At 36.7% G+C, this 22253-nt stretch overlaps 1 protein-coding gene across 1 annotated transcript in view; it reads left to right on the top strand.

Annotated features, from left to right (window-relative positions):
* shank2b (SH3 and multiple ankyrin repeat domains 2b) overlaps positions 1 to 22253 on the top strand; it is a 254294-nt gene that overhangs the window by 196121 nt on the left and 35920 nt on the right. Inside the window, exons 12-14 of the mRNA XM_065291651.2 lie at positions 1524 to 1666; positions 4015 to 4128; positions 17860 to 17941. Of these exons, the coding sequence (XP_065147723.1) occupies positions 1524 to 1666; positions 4015 to 4128; positions 17860 to 17941 (339 nt within the window). The remainder of the gene's footprint in view (positions 1 to 1523; positions 1667 to 4014; positions 4129 to 17859; positions 17942 to 22253) is intronic.

The raw sequence follows: 22253 nt of genomic DNA, 5'->3' as shown, positions 1-22253 counted from the left end.
TTGCGCTGCCAGTTTCTACAAAATATCTAAGATATGCCATTTATATGTTGATGTCAAGGGGAAATAAGGATATGTGCCTTGGAGTATGGAGATTAAGCATATTGTTACAAAAAACGAGATGTTCTTTTGCAGCGAGAGTGCCAATGTTATTTTCAGGTCCATCGCGCCCTCATTAACACGTTCATTAACAACATCTTCGGGACTGTTCTTTTGTAGAGTCTTGCGTGTCAGCGTTTTCACAGAGAACTAGTTTTTTTGGAGAGGAGACTTATGCTTCAGTAGTGTACTGAGAGTCATTTTAGGACAGGACAGGACTGCATTGGTGGCCCGTGACTGCTTTTTTCGAGGGCGCACGATGCAAAGTTCTTCAAAACATGTATGTAATACGTCATGTGTGTGTGGTTCGTCATTTCAAAAGATGTGTTTGGACCATCGAGGGAAACTAGATGCATCACGTGTCTTGTCAAAATAAGTGCCTGCTGCAGACGCGTCTAAAGGGTTTATGATAAAAGAGACGCTTGCGTGTGCCAGATACTCACATAGTCTTATGCGTAATCAGAGTTTAGTGTTAAGTGAGTGTCTTGCGTGTATTTTGTGAACGTGAGCGTCTCTTTTATCATAAACGATTTTGACAAAACACGTGATGCACACGACACTCCGAACACATATTTTGCGCCCCATGGATGAGCAGTCACGAGCTGCCACTGCAGGACTGTTTAACAGAGGCACTGTTTTTGTAAGCCATTACTGGTATAAGTTACTGGCTCAGGGTTACTTTCACAATCCTCTGTGTGTTGGCCAATCATGCAATGATGTACATTTATAGTGGTTATCCAGCAGAGGGAGCCATCTTACTTTTAATAGTTGTGATCTTGTATCCTAGTGTGCCTCACTGCTACTATATATACTATGTAAATGAGTAATAAACAGTGTTTAACAATCTTTTCTCTTTACCTTCACAACACTATTAGTAAAGCTTAAGTTTTGAAACAAACCATGTTTTGGACAAGTTGCAGTTTGTTTAATAAGGATGCGGGGCAGCCACCTATAAGTGCATTATAGTAACCTAGTCTAGATTTTATAAATGCATGAACAAGCTCCTCTGCATCAGAGATAGATAACAACATCATCGGGTTATTAAATAATATTCACTATCAATAAATTAATATTTTAAAAGTCCCTTCATAAACTAATAGTAGTATACATTTAGCTATAAATCTCATTTATACATCAAGGTGTTACACTCCACAAGCCAAAAGGGACGAATCCAACCCACTGGGTTGTAATTTAACCTATGCTGGGTTGTTTTAACCCATTGTTGGATCAAATCTAAATATTTTATGCGTTAATTTAACCTATCGGCTGGGTTTGTCCCTTTTTTACTCTTTTACATTTGTAGTAGGATTTTCAAATTACCGCTGGGTGTACAACTATCGATCTATTAGGATAACACCTTTTTTAATATTAATATATTATTTTAATATATTTATTGGTTGTATTCTCACTAATCCCTGTCCCAACAGGGATGCCTTCTCTGGTATGGACACGCCAGGTTCAAAACGTAAGCTATACAGTGCTGTGCCAGGACGACACTATGTGGTGGTCAAGTCTTACCAACCGCAGGCTGAGGGGGAAATCGCTTTATACAAGAATGACAGGGTTAAAGGTAAAATGTCTCTTTAATACAACAGGACTGATGTATCTGTAATATTTTTTTTATTTTATTTTATAGTTTGACAATAGCATGAAATTAAAGAGCAAGTTTCTAAGACCCAAATGGTAAAAATATCTTTATTCAAAGCAAAATGTTGTTGCTAGTGAAATAGTGTTGTAGTCAAGGCCACCTAAACTAAGACCAAGTCTAGTTCAAGGCCAGTGAAAAAACAAGTCTTTAAAAGGTTGAGACCACAACAAGACCAGCGCTCTTCACATTTTTCTAATACATACAGTACAGGCCAAAAGTTTGGAAACACTTGACTAAAATGTAAACTATGATTTTAAAAATCTTTTAATCTGAAGGTGTATGGTTAAATGCATGAAATTACGTTTTTAGAAAAAAAACTATACCTGTGCCAAACAGATTAATTTCTGTTATTTGAAAACAAAAAAAATATTTTAAAATATTATTTTTTAAATAGATGACGTCTGTCAATAAGAGCCCAGATTAAATGTGAAGTCCTTCAATATTCTTTAAAATTCAGTCTTAAGTAAAACTTCAAGAAGCTTCTTGATAAAATGACGTTAGTATCGTTTTGCAATTTTTAGGCAAAGGGTGACTGCACTTCAGATGCTAAAATATAACAGAATTTTGATTTATTTTGAATGCTTTCAGTCACCAACATAATTCCCACAGTTGTATTTGTGTTATGCCATAGTTTGGACGAGTTTATTATTATTCTGTTATGTGGAAAATATATAAATAAAGAACGAGTGAGTGTGTCCAAACTTTTGGCCTGTACTGTATTCTAATAACCATATATTAAAAATGGTTCCTTTATGATTATAAATATATATATTTGACATCCAATCACATAAGTGGTGTTAATAAATAAATACAAAATACCCAAACGGCAAATACCCGTCTTTGCTAAAATATATTTTAAAATATGTTTACAAAAATATATTTTTCACCAATATATTTTTGGCCATGTTGTATATTTTTATATATATTTTAAAAGTAAATACATTTTAAATAATTAAAAATATACTTAGCCCTCCATATACAGTATGTCAATCCAAGTAAATATATTCATGTCGCATTGGAAGAAAAACTTTGTTTATGTTACGAACCTGTAAACATAAACGTTTTAAAAAGGTTAAAATTAAATATATTTTCAACAATATACTTTATAAAATTAACTTGTATTTAGCATATATTTAAAATATATTTAGGCAAAAAAAAAATTTGCCATATGGGATGTAAAATTAGAAATCTCTTTTCTTGCTCTTGAAATACATTTTAAAATCTACATTACTGTGCTTAAGAGTTAGGCCTCCATGCCAGAATTAGATTAGTTGTTTTTGCAATGTTATAGTGATCATATATAATTATTTCTCTTTAATAGAATACATTCACATAATACAGTAAATGTGTATATAGTATTAAAAACTATATAAAAATGTAAACTGATGTGTCAAGTTTTTGGGGTAAACTCCACTTCCACTTGAGCAATAGCAGGAAACTGCAGGATCTCTTGAACCTAAAGAAAATTAAATCCTAATTTCTAATTTTAAAGAAATTAATCTTTTCACTTCATTCTGCCTAAAAACGCTTAAGATGTGTTTAGTCCCAAGTGAGGTCACACTAAACACAGACCTTGCCTAAAGAAAACATTTAGTCCTGAAAATTATTTTTATTTTTTGTACATATTTTCTGTATTTTCTGTTTTTATCTTAATAAAATAGATTATGGATGGATTATAAATATGGATGGACATTAAAACTTTTAAAACAACAAGTCTGGTGGTGGTGGTCTAAGACTTTTGCACAATACTTTATGTTAATACATAAATGTTAAAAACTAAATATATTTAAAAATTCTAAAATATATTCAACTGAGCATAACATTCTAAAAAATTTATTTAACATATATCTAAAATATATTTTTTGCCATATGGTATATGCACTAAAATTTAGTGATATCTTGACCAGTCTTGTAAAGTCCATGACTGGTCTCCAGTACTATAATACTACAATACTATAAAATATTTACAATGTGTACAGCAAATAAAAGCAGAAAGTGTTTTGTAGCTGTGCAGTTTCTCTAGCCATATGGAGAATAATACCTGACAGATTCTGACCTTGGCCACCTGGCAGTGGCTGGCCAGAGCTGACAACACTTCACAAATCGAGCGAGTGAACTAGGGAGACTCGATATAGACTTTCGCTGAGTTTAGCGTAGGCCTGAAACTGTATATTACTACATATGTCTATTTTTACGCCTTGGGTAGCGTGTTGTAAATGATGGGATCACTGTTTTTATTTATTTATTTATGTTGCTTTCTCTATATGTAGTTCTCAGTATTGGAGAAGGAGGATTCTGGGAAGGCAGCGCTCGAGGGAATGTAGGCTGGTTCCCAGCGGAATGCGTGGAAGAGATCCCAAGCAAACCCAACGAGGACAGGCCCTGTGAGTGTGTACTGTACAAACATTCACTGTACACAATGCAAATTTAAAAGGACAGTTCACCCAAAAGCCCACATTTCGATCCCAGCAACACACATGTTAAATTGTATATCTTGTTAATGCACTAAAAGTCACTTTAAATAAAAGTGTCTGTCAAATGCATAAATGTAAATTTGGTCTTCATTTACTGCCTTAATGTTGTTCCTAACATGTTTGTGGAACATAAAAGATGATGCAAGGCAGATTAAGTCATATAATGAAACTTGTTAAAGGGATAGTTGAAAAATGAAAATCTGTCATGATTTACTCATTCTCAAGTTGTTTCAAACCTGTATACATTTACTTGTTGTACTGAACTCAAATGTTAATAACCAAATAGATCTGGGGCACCATTCACTTCTATATTCTTTCCCACTATGGAAGTCAATGGTGCCCCAGATCAAAATATCTTCCTTTGTATTTAGCAAAACAAAGACATTTATACAGGTTTGAAACAACTTGAGGATAAGATGACAGAATTAAAAATGGTGAACAATCCTTTTAAGAATTGATGCTTTCACTATAAAAATTCTTGTTTTTTTTAACCCAGCATTGGATCCCATTGGATTTCAATTTAACCTATGATGGGTTATTTTAACCCAAATATTGCATCAAATATAAACATTTTCTGGCTTAATTTAAACCAACATCTGTCTGGGTTTGTCCCTTTTTGATCTAATTCTCGGTTGAAGTGTTCAAGCTCCATAAAAGCACCTACAATTTTCTCAAGAGCCATTGATATGGCTTGTGTGCTATTTTCTAAGTCATCTAAATCCATGAATAGGAACAGATTCAAATTTCAGCTTAAGTTTCAGAATATATTGCATTATGTTACTTTTTTGGGCTTTGGAGCCTGTGGTCACTGTATGCCTTTCACACTACATGCATTGTTTGGAAAATATCAGAATAAAGCGTTCGGCAAATCTCTTTTTCTGAGATTTGGGATGTCATAAAGATGAGTAAAACAGTGACAGACTTTTCAATCATGTATTGGTATGAATAAAGTGTACATTTCGGATGCACACAGTTTTACTACAAGTTAAGGCCCTTTTATTTTCTCCATCTTTTTTTGTCTCTGCTGCTACGATAACCCACAGAATATCTGAGAAGCCTTGCGGCTACAGCAGGCTGTTAATTCAGTTAGTCTTTTGTAACTAGGCCACAAAGCTAACACGTCCACCTCTCTGATCACAAGTTTGCGTTCATCTGTCACCATTAGTATAAATTAACACGTGAGATTTTGTGTGTTATATCAAAATTAGACCGAAGCCCGGTAATGCACTTGACAGCGATCATACTGTTAGTCTAGTATGAATGTGACTAAAATAAGATTTTTTTTATTATTAGTTGTGAGTAGTATTGTTGCCATTTGTGTAGCTTTGGTGTGTGCTTGTGCACTCAGCGTTTTCTGTGCAAATTGGCAAAAGGGGCCAGGGGCAACATTCTGTTGAGAGTTGTTATTTTGGGCCAAATGAATGCCTTCCACATCAGTGCAACTACTGCGTGTGTTTCAGCCCTGTGTGTGTGTGTGTGTCATGTGTCATAGAGGCGTTCAGAGGTTTTCTTCATTAAAAACACATCCTAAGTCAGCTCCTGCCAAGCTGAATCTTTACTAAACCTTGACTGTAATATGTAGGTGAAAGAGCAACAAAATCAAATCTGTGAACTTGTACAGTAAGTATTTGTACCTTGAAACATGAATCTACTCACTGTGAAATCTTAAAAACATTACTTAATAGAACTTATATGTGTATTTGGTATAATGCAATGCAGTGGCGACCGGTGACTTATTTTTTCAAGGGCGCTCGATGCGAAGTTCGTAACAACATGTATGTTGCCCGTCATCTGTGTGGTTCGTAATTTTAAAATATGTGTTCGGAGCGTCGAGTGATCCTATGTGCATCACGTGTCTTGTCAAAATAAGTGCCTGCTGCAGACGCGTCTAAAGGGTTTATGATAAAAGAGACGCTCGTGCTTGCCAGATACTCGCATAATCTGCGTAATCAGAGTTTACTGTTAAGTGAGTGTATCTTTTATCATAAACACGTTTTGACACGTGTGCAGCAGGCACTTATTTTGACAAAAACGTGACTCATATGGTTCACATGACGCAACAAACACACATTTTGAAAACACAAGCAATACACATGACACTCTGAACACATATTTTGAATTTGCGCCCCTCGGATGAGCAGTCACGAGCCGCCACTGCTGCAATGTGTTTATGCCGTTTAAGGTTAAAAAAAATAATAATTTTCCACATACTGTACATTATTGATGCTCCTCTATTGCCCACCTTTCTGAAAAACGTTGCCGGAAATATTACGCCCCGAACCATATTTGGAATATCGGCACCAAAAGCACACCGTCTCCACAACATGGCGGCGGCGGCAACAATACTACAGCAAAATAAAAATTACGTCTTCTTTATGCAAATCTTCCCACACAGTGACGTAGATATGCGGGGGCGTGTTTGAATGAAGCGTTTTAGCAAGGAGTAGATGAGTCCTAACTTTTAGAAATAATATCTCTTTGGACTTGAGACTTCAATCTTTGTGACTTTACAAATCTTCTATACACAAACAGCCTTTAACACTCAAAAGACAAAGGAAAACATGAAATCGCATCATATGACCCCTTTAATTAAATAAATATAAAATAAAAATATGAATGTTGAATTTGAAGAAAATAGACATATAGACACTATCATACACCCGGCGCAAGTGTTTTTGCTAGTTTCAGCCCGGGCGCAGTTATCATTTTCAAGTTCAGCCTCACATTGTTTAAATAGCAAATGCATTTTCGCCCATATGTGCACACTCTTGAGGTGTGTTCAGGCACATTTTTGGCAACTAAAAAAGACTACGCCATAACTAAAACCTGGTCTAAAGTCAATGGCGCAATATTGTTTTTGTTATTTAAAAATCACGTAACAAACACTGTTTCTGCATTTCTGATGTTAATCAGGAGTACCTATAGAGTAGTATTACATCCTTTATATCTCCAAAGAGTCTTTAGTTTAATCAGATTATAAAAGAAATATTAGCGAATCTTTCCGATAACGTACGAAAAAATGAAGAAGGAGGAATTACTACCGCGTGAGGAGCAAGTACGAGTCATGCAACACTACACAACACTTATAACTTATGATTCACTACATGTTCGTGTCATTTATATAATATGCACGCGCCTATTTCCAACATAAGACAGAAGTCTTACCGCATGCAACTCATGATCCGGTTTGGGAAAATCCAGCAAATCAAACACACACGCAAAACTCCGCTGCTACCCCGGATAATAAACGCCAGTTGGACCTGTAATCGAAAAAAAACTTGGCGAAGTGCACTGGCACAGATATACTCTGTAACATGCCCAAATGCTTTTTTGACACTTTGCCTACGTTTAGCATGAGGAAACAACTCTATAACTGTGTTAATAAGTCAGAATGCTTGAAATACCATTGAACCTCCCCTTTAAAGAGTGCATATAAATGGAACGACAACGCGCATTCGCTTTTTATACGCATGGATGCTATTATTTCATAAATCCCTGCGTTTATACTTATAAAAATGCTTAAAATTGTATAATATTACACCATATGACAAAATTACGCAATACAAATCTGAATTATGTGACCAACAATTACAACTGTCAGAAAAGACTATTATTCTTCGGTGCAGTCCAGATTGTTGGCTGTGACCATGTACAGTAAGACAGTAACTGGCAGCTATGTGTGGCAAATGGAACCGTTCAGAAGAGATGCTCATGACAGCATGTGGCACGCAGAATGGAGGTGTGGCGAACGACAGCTGCCACTGGCCTAGAGGTTTTGGCCTATGTGACTCATTGGCCGAGTTTGGGAGAGAGTTTGGCTGACTCAGCTCTCAGACTGTAAGATCAAAATTCACATGATAGAACATGACATCTGCCTTAAGGTTGTTCTTGTGTAGCGTAGTATGCAGTTTCACATCTGTATGGCTAAAGTACATGCAGTGTTTTTTTTAAAGGGGACGTGTGTAATGCACTAGCATAAATAAAAAAAGCAGTGACTTTGTGAACATGAACATGAACAAAGCCCGATTTATAGTCGTGCGTAAGATCTACGCTGTAGCAACGCCGTAGGTTATCCGTAGCCTGATGTGCACTTCGCAAAATCAGTTCTACGCAGACCGCAAGCGCTGTGATTGGTCCACCAGAACCCCTCCAGTCAGGTAAAAAAACTGCGTCATAGGTATTTACGTTTGCGACGATGAAAACAAAGATGGGCCTTGTTGAGGAGTGATTTAACACAAACTGCAACAAAAGTCGCTGTTTATTTACTTCCATCATTGCTGGTCTTCTCAAATCATATACAACAAGTTGCTGTTTCTTCTTCGTTTGTGGGTTAACTTGTCAAGCTGCTTCTTCAGTGTGATGACACGAGTGGATACTCCCTACCAGCGGTCTGCACGTGTGTTTGCAGGTCAACGCGGATGACGATGCACAACTATTACGAGCCCTTTAAGTCCCCATAAAATCAAAATTAAAGCTTTTTTATTATGAATATGTTAACCTTAAGGATATCTATAAACTAGTGTCCCCCGAAACACTGACAAATTTTGAAGATACAAGCATTTAAAGGACCAGTGTGTAGATTTTTAGCGCCGTCTAGTGGTGAATTGCAACCAACGTCAATTTTCAGTATTGCAACATAACAAAAAACACATAATTTTTTGCATACTTAATGAGCACAATTCGTTTTCGGGTCTTTTGCTTGGTATTTAATTCTGTTTCTGATATTCGCTATAATCAGTGTTAATGCAAATAACTGACTTGTCGCCACACATTTGATCAATTTGCACAAATTCAAGCTGTAATCCGAGGTGAAAATGCTTTCTATGCTTGGTAGAAGCATCACCTGAGGCATTTTGAACCTCATCCACGTTTGTTAGCGTTGCGAGCTGCGGCACAAAAAGGTGAGAAATGCTCAGTTGTAATGGGAGCCATTGGTTTGTGGCAGAGTACCGCAACCTTGAAATCCACAGCTACTACAATACCATTAGAACTAGTGGGAATTAAAAAACATAAAGCGAAATGCTTGTTTTCAGATTGGATGAGAGTTACAAGGACAGCTGTTTCTTTTCTTTCATTGACTGAAATTGTAGCTTTTAGAAAATAGTCGTTCTGTTCCCATGGCAATGCTCTCTACCTTATTTTAATCCCATCTATCGTAGAACATTGCGTGAAGCGGTTCTAACTTATTTTTAACATAGATCTGGCAGGTATCGAGAATAGATACCGATCCATTCCCTGCTAGATAGCTCAGAAAGTTGATGGGATTTCCCACTTCAAATCTATAAAATGCAATATTAAAAATAAATGTTGTGCTGTTAAATCCAGCATCAGCTGGTTAGTAACAGCACAAGTATTCTGCTGAAGTCTCTTGAACCTTTCCGTGCAACACTCATGCACATTCCTGATTGATATATTTCCATGGAAACATGCTCTACACTGTACAAACCCTGTTGCTAAGGAGTGGGCCTCGGTAAGATTTTTTTCCTCTTTTTGTGGCATCTTTTTTTCCCTCGCTCTCACGGCACCGAGAACAGAGCTTACATACAATCTTTTTCAACACCACAGTTAGCATTTTCATGCGCGTGCTGCCGATGGTCAATTCTCACCTGTGCGCTCAAGGAGATGCGAGAGTTTTTGGAGATGGGAAGTTAGGCAGCGAGGCCTGAGGGCGAGAGAGAAGTAGCAACCCCCCCTCAGGCGTGGAGAATTTTTTTGGATTTACTTTTTTGGTGTTGAACTAAAGGGGACCATGGACGAAACTAGCAGATCCAGGAAAAAGGTTCATTTTGGAGGTATGTGGAGCGTTTGTGATGAATAATTTTGTACCATATTATCTAATTGTGCAGTAATGATTAGTTTCAGTCTGTTGTCGATAATATTTTATGCACTATTTGTAGCAGAAGTGCAAGATAAAGATCAGATGATGCTCAATGCCCTGCGGGTGCATGTCCTTATTTCTCTAACATCAAATACTTTGTTCTGGAAAACTTTGACCTTAAAGTAACTTCCATCACATAATCTCTTTTGCACGTTTTTTTTATACTAAAGTAACTCTACATTCCTATTCCTAGACTCCAGTTTCTCTTCGCAGGACATTAGAGAGATTAATACTTCAAATGATGGTAAAATGTATTGCTCTATCCAGAACGTAATCTTTTTTGCTATTGATTTTTTTTCTGGCTTTGTCTGAAAAGACAAATAGTGTAACAGAAAGTATTTTCATTAAGCTTGAAGGAGAAACTGCGGTCAGGTCACAAAGTTTATTGGCGTTGGCTATTTGCTCATCCCTGCGGAGTGCTCCACCACTTTCCTGAAAGTTTTGTTGTGGTCTTCAAGTTTCACGTGCCGGCACTTTGCTGTACTTATGAGCCACAGAGTTAGTTACCCATGGTGATTTAAAATCCGGTGTTGTAGCAGCTGTCATCATCGCTCACCGTCTATCAAATGAGTTTTTTTCTCACACTGTCCGTTGAGGAACAACGCTTGACTCAAATATGTGTGGCTCTGCTACAGAAAGCTGACAGGGTGTTCCATTAGGATGTGAGAAAGAGAAGAGTATTATTACTCGGCCTGATTTTGATTGACCAATCGCGACATTTGAAGCTTTGTTATTCCCAGATAACAAAACCGCTCAAAACATATAACACGCGGTAACCTGGATGTTGCAAATCATTTAATATTACACAAAAATTAACCTTTTTAATAACATATATGATATTATATTTACAAATGATTACATCAGATATTGTGTTTCCGTCTAATCTTAAAACCGAAAATAAACTGTTTTTTTTTTTGCGGAAGATTTGCATTCGTTAAAAATGAACAAATAATCTATATTTAATATTCCTTACCTTACATATGAGGTAAATAGCCATGTAATAAGCGGGATAATGTACAGGTTGTTATTGCGAAATAAGCCCCTTCAGATACAAGATCAATTCTGCGATAACAACCGGCTGCCTATACATTATCCTTTACTTAGATACGATAACCAGTGTTTATTATATATTCGGATAGCTGTTATGTCTTGATACTAAAGTCCTCTGTTCTTTTTAATGCAGAATGCTATCACGCAAAATCAGGTATTGCTTTGCACAACCTGGATAATGTACAACCTGACACAACACGTCTATAAATGGTAATGTCAAGCTTCGAGTGTGATGAATCACTTGCACACCCAAATGAATCAGTTTTGATCTATTCGTTTTAAGTAATGCACCAAAATATGTCCTGTGTGACTGCATACTAATTTGATTTGATTCATTTGCATATGTGTGCCAAGTAGAGACATTTAGTCTAGAAAGTCTTTTTATAGATACTTTAAAGATATTTGCATTTATTTTCATAATGAAGCTTTGAAATCTAACCCTTCACGTTTTTATTAACCAGTATATGAAACAGACCTCGTTTAAAACATCAGAAACCACAGATAGATTGGGTGGACATCTTACATTAGCAGTGATAAGGGATGTCTGTGAAGAATTACGCTGAATTTAAACCTCCTTTTGTTTGCACATCAAAACGTTTCAGCTCAACAAAGAATTGCGCGTCTGTAACTTTAACAGCTAACCAGTGAGTAGGTTGGAAGGGGAAAGTGTTGAATCCCACGCAGCCTTCTGACTACTGATATCATCGTGTATCAACAGAACCACAGAGGACAATCCAAATGGTGCAGTTTTCGAAGCTACAGCCCGTACAAGAACCAATTCCTCAACTGTGTCATTAAGGAATAAATATTGTGGATATTTCCTAGTTGCACAGTCCTGTTACTCAGGGAGAAGATTTTTATTATCATCATCAGTTATGCCCTCTTACTGGCTTTACTACCTTTCAATACTGTTTGTTGTCTTTATGTACTTCACCCACAATAAGGCAGTTCATTCATTGTTTACGCATCCTTATGTCTTTTCAAACCCGTATGCTGTTATTTTTTAATTCATGAATACAAAACTTTCATGTATTTTTGCAAGGATGCACAGTAGACAAGCGCCAGATGTGTGTCATAATTAATCATTATTATCATGTAATCTTATTTAGAAATGGTGCATCAAATTTAGTCGCTACACCATGTAAGACATAATGCAGGGGTGCATTCCGGAACAACGACGTAAACGTGAACCAACATAGTACGATGCATAGCAGGGTTTCCCGCAGAAAATGTGTTAGTTAAAGTGGTAGGGTTGGGCAGGTGGGCGGGGCAAAGGCCGTGGCAAATAAAGGGGCGGGGCGTATGCGTCATGATGAAAATTAAAATATTTTAATAGAATAAATAAATAAAATATTTATTTTTAAAACACTCAAATAAAACTTAATTTTGAAGAAACTATGACAAAAAATCAACACATACTAGATTATTAATGAATTTAAATGTTTTTAACCGATACCTCTAATGGGAATAGCTGCGTGAAACTTAAGGGTTAATAAACACAAACTAAAGCAGATGTTGTAGAACGTCTGGCGAAAGATGATATAGATGGTGCAAAAAAATGTAAAAATTGATTATTTCCCACTATTAATTACATTATCTTAAAGGAGTGTAACTACTGTAGCATGTAAATAATGCACATAAATAAAGTGAGCAAGAGCGCTCAACAATTATATCTAATCAACAGGCACGTGAAACCTAGCTAGCAGGTTGCTCAAACAACAAAATCACCAGCTAACTTACTTTAAATTTGAAGAACTATAGACTAATACAATAACAGGCTTGAATAACCCCAAAACATAAGTCCACTTACAGTTCTCACAGACAAGTGTTTTATCAACTGGCTATCCTCCAGACATGACGGACCACGTCTTATCTCATTTCGGCCGTGTGTTGCGCGTGCACGCTCGCGGTGTGAAGCGCGTCTGCGGTAATCTCCGAGATGTTTTATCAACTGGCTAGTTATCCTCCAGACAGTGATGGTCCAGACCATGTCTTTCTCATTTCCGCCGTGTGGGGCACGTCCCCGCATGCGGTGTGATGCGCGTACGCGCTATTCTCCGAGATGCACTTCTTGTTGAAGGTTTTTATTTATTGTTTTATTGTTTTGTTTTTATTAAGCTTATTGTTTTGTTAAGAACTTTGGTTCACCTTGAGTGTTGTAAAGGGCTGTATAAATAAATGTTGATTGAACATAATCTACCGTGCCGCGCTAAAAGCCTCATTCGCGCCGCGAGATCTCCAGACGCGCCCCAATGCGTCTTCACATTGACTTAACATTGAAATCACTCGCGCTTAACGCCTCTACCACGGCTGGTGTGAACGCAGCTTTACGTCACTTCTCCCAAGGCTTCCCCAGGGGAAGGAAGTGCACATGCGCAGTTTTTAAATGCAGTGCTTTAATTCTGTTTACAAACTTAAAGACATAAAATAATTTTTTATATATAAAGAATGATGGATATAGAATGTACTACATGTTTTTTGCTTATTTTGTTCAAAAGCATGATCAATGTAAGTCTACATATTATAATAACAAGGAACTATGCTTCTAACGACAGGTGAAGAGCTGTCGTTCAAACCGCACAAGTTTGCGATGCAGCTTGTGAATGTTCGTTTGAACTATGGTTTCGGGAAACACCAAATCGTTGAAGTTTGTCTGTAACGACGAAACTTACGACAGTAGTTGGCTAACAAAGCTTTTGGGAAACCCACCCCTGGTTTGGTGTCAATGTGTTACAATTTGTTCTTAATTTTAACATAAACTGAATAAAATAAAATAAAAATGTACATCTTTATTTCACCAGAACATATTATAAAGTCCTTCACAAAAATGCAACTATCTCAGCTTTTTGCTCAAAATTTTGTTTTTGAAGAAACCTACCCATATTTGAGAGGTGATAAAAGAGAACTAATGAAGGTAGGATGAAACTTTTTTTTTGAAAGCAGTGGGTCTGTTCTTTCATTTGAAATATTGTATGTTTATATATTTAAAGAAGAAAATTTTCAGGAAGGCATTAAACTTTTGTGAAAATCATGAAAAATGCTGGCACTGGCTGGCAACTTAAAAAAAAAAAAACGCCGGCGGGTATAACAATGTAAAAAAATGAAATCAGTGTGAAATCATGCTTATGATATTATAGTCTGGATTTTACAGGTAGGGTCACATATTAAATGATATTATATTGTATTATTATACACTCTAAGCAGGATTGTGTAGCTGCGTAGGTGCATTGTGACTAGGGATGGCGAAAACGAAAAATTTTCTTGACCGGCCACCGAGCCTCATTAGCCGGTTGAAACCGGTTAACCGATAGTTTAAAATATGCTATGCTATTTAAAATAACAGCCATTTCTAGGTATGTGACATAATGACGTAATACGCACGAGCGCTTTGTTCCCACGGCTGTGTTCCCAGCAGGTATTCAGCGCCAGACACGTTGGTGACTTAGGAAATCTGTCATATCTTTGCTTTGTGAATACCTCTAAAGCGCATATACTAGTGACATAAATTACTTCCTCACGTTGATTCTCACGTTCGAATTTCCAAGACACCTGTCGTAAGAAGAAAGTTATAAGCGAAGCAAAATTTCTCTCGTGTTTGGCATTGAAATCCTATATGAAGGCGAGTATTTTTTTATTTCAAACCAAATACTTTTGATAGAATATACATTTAACTTGAATTAGGTGAAGTTTGGGATTGATTGTAACATTCGCATGTGCTTTTTTAAGATCCGCAAGTGACGTTGTTGTCAAAAGCAGAATCGCCCATTCAATCATATTGGCTTCCAAAACTTCTCCGTTTTCATCAATCCGTGCAGTATTTTTCAAAGTAATCATACAGAACGAAGGATTAGACTCTCTAGATTACATTATTGGCATAATTTTGTCAAACATATCAATAAATACATGCATGCAACATGCATGCATTTATTGATTTATTAATGATAAATAACATAATCATCAATTAATGTATTAATAATATCTGACCATTTAAATTGCTCGCCAGCATTATTAGTCAATTAAGAAATATTAAAGAAACAATGAAATGTTTCTTTAATATATAAAAATACAGCAATTTTATTTGAGAGGGCTTTGATTTCATATGGAAAGATATGCGTGGATTGATGCTCTGGGTTTCATTAATTAGTGGTTAATCAAAAATAATAACATTTTTATATATCTTTTAAAAAGATGTCATCTTAATCTTGTTGGGCTTTTAATTACCTACAATGTGGTGTTTGAATTATGCAAATAGATCAAGAAATGAGGAAGTTATGATATTTTAAAGTGTTTGGTCAAGCAGGAGAGGTCACAGTTTTTCATAGTTTTATCGTTTTAATTGGGTACAAAAATGCCCCCTAATTTTCGAGATAAAAAATTCCATAACTTTCTTAATAATTATCCGATTTTAATAATTTAAAAACCATGTTAAAGTTCTTTTTATTATCTATCATATGGTTATAATTATATATGAATTTTCTAGTATTTATATTTTTTTGTCACACACCTACCATTTCGAGCCGCGCCTGCAATTTCGCAACTTGCATCTCTCTGCGCTCTGCCTCCGGCTCACACACACACACAGACCTCACAACACTTTTTAAATCCCCTACAGCGCGAAACATAAGTCCCGCAAACCCGGCGCCGTGCTTAGTTTCGAAATAGTTTAGGTACTAGGTGATCGCGTTGAACTTGAAAATAAAGGCGTTTGTGAAGCTCGTTTGAAAATTGCCGCGGCTCATTTAAGAAAATGACAGCTCAGAAGAGACTGCGCTTTAGTTTGGGGTAGTAATAATAAAGACATAGGATGATCATCATCACCTTTTCTGTTACCACTGAAATATAGATGTAATGTATTTCCAAATCTAAACCCATCTTATGCGGAATGTTGCCTAATAGACTGCAACACGATAAAACCAATGGATTAAACGGGCACCTTCAGAATGTGTAAAAGACGCACCGGCCAAAGCAGGTCTCGCACTGTGTTTGTTCTAGAACAAATGCAGCAAAGATATTTAATGCTTGTGTGAGGCATATAGGCCTACGCTGAGTTTTATTTATTTACGACGAGGTGCGTTCTAATTAACAATGCAATGCAAGTGAAAGCGCCGTGCCGGCGCCTTCATGCACGGACCGGTAATTATATACTCTGCTATATTTGCTTTTTATTTATTACATACATGCATTTGGTTGATGAAACATTTATTAAAATTAAGATACAATTTATACAAAACGAAATTCACTTTAAAGAAATGCTTTCTACAAAGCAAAACTTAATAAAGTGGTAAAAATCATGGCTGAGGATTTACAGAAACAAAACTCACTCTGCACTTTACTGTTAGCCTAAAAGACATAAATGTTAATAATTTGGAACACAACCAGGAGAGACTTTAATTTTAATTATTTTATTGCTGTATTTTATTTAATATTCGAATAAAGGAATTTATCAAAAAATAGCCTGTAGCATTTACTTTTCGCAAACCTTGTGAGCATGCGAAACCAAACGCAGTGACCTCCGCCAAATGTTTTTTTATTGGTTTATAAAGTACAAACAGAGCAGTTAGGAAAAACTGAGTGTGAGGGATTTGTTCACTTCACACAAAATGATCTTGGAAAGAAAGAGATGACTAACTGTAGTAGGGTTTAGTCCACTGTCTTTAATAGCCTAATTTACAGATCCCTTTTTTTAACCGACAACCGACAACTTTGACCGGTTAACGTTGATACGGTCAACCATCGGTCAAACGGTCATCGGTTAACATCCCTAATTGTGACGCAATTTCCTATTAACCTTGACAAACATGATGCCATGGGAACATGCGAGAATGAACGCTCCCCCCAAGATGTTTGGTTCGTCTTAAGAGTGTAGCCGCACAGACGATTAATCTCAACAACATAAAAAAGTCTCTTGATTGGCTTTGTTTGGTCTTATCATTCCTTCCATAAAACGTAGTCAATATTTGGCCTTCTTGAGCTCCCTCTGAGGACTGTCTTGTTTGGCTCCATTATGGGCCAAATGTTCCCTGTCTTACAAAGAGTTTTATATTGGTTGCAATTAAACAGGGTAAGCAGTATAGTTGTTGTAGCACTAGTGGTATTAGCTGTGTCGTTTTTGCCATCTGTTTATTTTGGATTCGCTATTTGATCACCGAGTTACTTTACGTCCATCAAGACCGATCGAACCGCGTGTGGCCGAGGAATTTCCCTCATGCTGGTATTGATTCTCAGTTGTGTTCATTTGCATGTTGAGGTGAAATTGTAAGCACCTTTGTTACTTTATTTATTTGTTTCCTGGAGCACAGTTTGTGTCGCATTCACTGAATGATTAAATTTGCTGAAAAAGTGGCACCTGGGACGTGGTGACATATGGCATACAGTGAGACCAATTTTGTGACTAGACAGTATTTTAATCCTATATGGTATTATGTAACCCGAACCTTTTCACATAAAAAAAAAATGTGTTGCTCTTTTTGTTCTTTTTTGCACATTTTGTATTCAGTGTGAAAGCGATGATGATGTTGATTTGAATGTGATGTTTCAGGCTTTCAAAGTTTTAAGTGTTAGTACTTGAACTCAGTCACACCAGAAAGTTTCAGCTTATTCTTTGTGTGTGAAACAAAACGTTATCTAAAATGAATTTTAAAGTATGGATTGTGAATGATATAAAGCTTTGAAATATGATTTTAAATGCATGTTTTGTGACTGTGTTTTCACAGATGCCCGGGCGGACCGGTCAGAGAGGCGCAAGCTCTTTCGACATTACACTGTGGGATCGTATGACAGTTTTGATGCATCAAGGTACGATTAAATATTTTCTACTCCTGAAAATGCTTTAAAGATTGTTTGCTTAGTTTTATGTACAAAACTTTATTTTTTCTTGTACTGGGGTGGTAGCCCTCAAAGGTAAATTTTTGTACTTTTATGGGTATACAGCACATTATAATGTTGTATCTTTTATATTTGTGCAAAATACAAAGTCAATGCAAAGATGCGATCAGAAACGTCCTCGCGTGGGACGATGAGAATGACGCGATATGGGTGGCGCATTTGCTGCGAAAACCCGCGCTATTATCCTCAAACGCTTCTTCGCCCAAGTTGAAAATATTAAACTCGAGCGAAAAATTCGAATGACACAAATGTAAATCCCGCGAGTAATCTAGAGCGAGGACCGCGATGCCCCGCGTTTGGTGTGTACGTAACATAAGGACCTAATGTGTACCTTTAAGGACCAATTTTAAGGGGTACAAAACATTTAACTGTACCTTTTGAAAAGTTACCATTTTTGTAAAACATTTTCTGACAATGTAGCAGTTTAAAATCTGAACTACAAAAATATTTGTGATTTAAAGGCGGGGTGCATTTTTAAAAACACTATGGAAAAGGGTGTCGGGGCGAGTACCAAAACACACTTGTAGCCATCAGCAGTAAGGGGCATGTTTACTAACCGATATCATTGCCTGGGTTGCGTATGTGTGGGGCGGGTCTATCAAAAGGAGGTCAAGATTCTATTGGGGTAGGGGTGTCTTTGTTTAGGTGATTTCGAATGTCAACATTGGCTTTCAGAAATCATGCACCCCGCCTTTTAACAAGGATATAGTCATAATTCATATTTAAGTATAATAATTAATTCAAGTATTTTTTTCACAGGAGTATTTTGGGGTAAAGACACATGTAAATTTGCAAATAACCCTAAGCTAAATGTTTTACTTATTTTTATTAATGTCACTAATTATTTTCACGTCACTGTACCGAAGTGCAGCGTGATCATCCGTTTGCGTTTTCATCCATCTATTGATTAAAAAAAATAAAATCCCAAAACTTTGCCATCTCACTGTCATATAACACCAAGCGTTGCGCAAGTACATTGTTACTCACAGGGGTTTGAAGAGTGTGAAAACTCTCTTTAAATGGTTATGTAAGCAACGCTTGAGCTTCAGGTCGTCACTGCGTCGCATAGACATTTCATGCCATTTTAAAAATTGCCCTGTAACGTTATGATGTCACATTATGATTGATTCATTTTAATTGAACAAAGCATATTTAAACCCCTGATGACAGTAAGATTGTGTAGACATATCAGATGAAATAGCTGTGAAGATGGACTGTGATTGAATAAAAAGTTGTTAATCATTTTAAGGCACAAATCACCCAGGTTTACTTTTAAGCTAGGCTTACAGTGATAGATCACCCAAAAATAAAACATTGTCAACATTTACTCACCCTTATGTTATACAAACCTGCATTAATTTATTTATTCTGCTAAACACATAGGACATTTTTGAGCAATAGTTGTAACCAAATTGACTTTCATAGTAGTATTTTTTCTATGGAAGTCAATGGTGCTTTTGTTTCCTGCTTCATTATAAATATCTTCCTTTGTGTTCAGCAGAACAAAGAATTTGATATAGTTTTGCAACAAAATAAGGGTGATTACATTTCATTTTTGGGCGAACTATCCCTTTAAGGCAATAAAATCAATGCTTTATTATTTTAATCTAAAATTATCAAACTCTACGATTAAAAGCTTGTTTACTATGAACTTTTACAAGTTATTTACAAAGGAGTGCTAAAATTATAAAGAAGACAGATCCCCTTGCATCCGGCTACACTCCTACCCAGCTGACACACCCCTCGCTCGGAGCTGGTTGTCATGGAGACAGAGAGTCCATGGCAATGCAGTGCCGACTACTTCCTGCTGCAGGGAGCTTGAGTGACGGGCAGACAGAGGGACATAAGTGATTTTAGGTGAAACTGCTTAAGCGTTTAGTCTGTCGTCACAAATACAAGCACAATATCTGCTAGAAGTGACAATCCTGTTAACGGTTTATGCGTACATTGAGTAAATTTGATATTGTGATATAGGATTTTAGTATAAATGTAATAAATACCCTTTACTAAAGTGATCATGTTTGGGATATTTTAACAACTATAGTTTCTTGCTTTAGTTTTAGGATAACCCAAACTGACATTTAGGCCTGGTAGCGGTCCATGACTGTACTAGGATGCAACAAAGCTTTTTTGTAATGAGATCACCATACTTGAATGCCGTAAATGCATTATGAGCAAATAATAATTCCCGGCTACTGAGCCCCCTAACAGGCCGGGATATTAATGACCTTGTTGCTCTGTGACATCGCCACAGTGTCCCCTTCAAAGCAGATTATGTTGCCATGACAACCATGCATCGTTCTGCGAGAGTCAGCACTCTACCTTTAGAGCTCAGAGTACTTTTAATACATCAATAAGGCTTTATCTTATAGTTTAAGACTGTATGGGAAATAAGTACATTCTGTGGTCAAAGGTTAAGCCCATTTTATCGATATTGCAGTGGAAGTAGGGCTGGGAAAAAAATCGATTTGATTTTAAAATCGAGTTGGCAGGTCAAATCGATTCATATTTTAAAAAAATCGATTTTTTTAGATTTTTTTCTCCCCCTCTGCAGTATACAGCAGTACATACAGTGTTTCCCAAACATAGGCTCTACTGGGCATTCCGCCCAGGTAAAATGGACCCGCCCAGGAAAAAAAATCACTTTACGAATTTCCGTATTTTCTGAACTCGACTGGATGACCCGTGTTTTGTTGAGAGAGCCCGTGAAGATGCACGCGTCATAAACTCATTATCCAGCGCATCATAAACTCATCATCCAGCGCGGCAAACTGGATCAACTGCAGCACATACGCATATGCTTATGTGCATATGTGTTTATAGCATCCAAGTTGGCTTCATTTTGCGTCCAAGCACGTTGTGTCTCTCCCGTTGAGTGTCCGTTCACGTGCTCTTCGTTTCTCAATGAATTGGGTGCGAGCGACGCGAAGCAAGCTCAGTGTCACATTGTATCCTTTATGTTTCTGAACTTGAGCAGAGTTTTACCATTAGAGGTCTTTCTTCCCTGAGAGGACCCGTACGGTTCCGGGTTTATATTAGAAATGGTCAGTCTGGTCCGGGTCGGTCCTAGTTTATTACTTTGAGTCCCAAGTATGATTAATATTGTGTGTAAAACCCGATTCGACCGGAGAACTGCCGTGAGCGCTACCTAAAGCTCGAGTGAAGTTTCAGCGTGCCTCCGGTTTCTATGGTGATGACAACTGGCTCTTGTTGCGCCCACGCGCTGCATTTTCTTTAATCCATTTTTTTATAATCTAATCTATACTATTAATAGACCATATCTTTTCTAAAATCTAAAAAGTTTGCACAGAGATTGTAGCAAAAAGCAGTGCTAATGTCAAGCCCATTGCACTGAACGAGCAAAGCTAAAGCTGACTCAGGATATAAAAAAACGCTAAGCTGTAATGTAAAGTCTGTCATCAGGACAGCAAGTAAACTTTTAAATCTGAAATAATGAGTGGATTAAGCTTTTTTAATCGGCAAAAGAGAAATAGAAAGCAGAAGCAGTAAAAGTGCCTATCTCTAGAAATTATTACCATTATAACATCAGTCACATTTATAATCTATAGACCTGTCCTGCACTGTCTTTTAATATACTGTACATAGTATTGTATATATTGAGTTTGATAAAAGGGGTCGTCAAATTGCTTCATATACCAGTGCAAAAACAGAAAGTGTTTTCGTGGTGCTTTGACAAACAGTGTCAGCTTTGTTCATGACAAAGAAAGTTTGGGGTGGTTAGATTAATGAACTATAATGTGAAATTAATATTAATGTTCAATAATTCAAAGTATTGTGTTGTGTCACACATTATTAGTTCTGTGTCACATGTATAGTAGACCATTTTTTGTCAGTGGATTATAATGATTGCCCTTTTCACCAGCTACCACCACAAGTAAATTTCAGATCTGTGGGAAACACTGACATACATTTTGCATTCGCCAATCTTCATTCCTTCCCAATTTTTTGTTGATGCATTTTAATTAAATATAATAAATATATATTTTAAAAATATATATAGTTTGCAATTATTTTGTTTTAAATGGGGTCGGGGAAAAAAAATCGATTCGAATCGTAAATCGAGTTTTTTATAAAAAAATCTTAGATTTTTTTATGGGGACGAATCGCCCAGCCCTAAGTGGAAGTTTTAATGGGATTACAGACGTTTGACGTTATCAAGGGATCTTAGTTGCAGGGTGTTTGTATTACAGGCCAGTAAATT

Source organism: Paramisgurnus dabryanus, chromosome 23, assembly GCF_030506205.2.
Source record: "Paramisgurnus dabryanus chromosome 23, PD_genome_1.1, whole genome shotgun sequence".
NCBI lineage: Eukaryota > Metazoa > Chordata > Actinopteri > Cypriniformes > Cobitidae > Paramisgurnus > Paramisgurnus dabryanus.
This window is presented reverse-complemented; position numbering and strand designations above follow the sequence as displayed.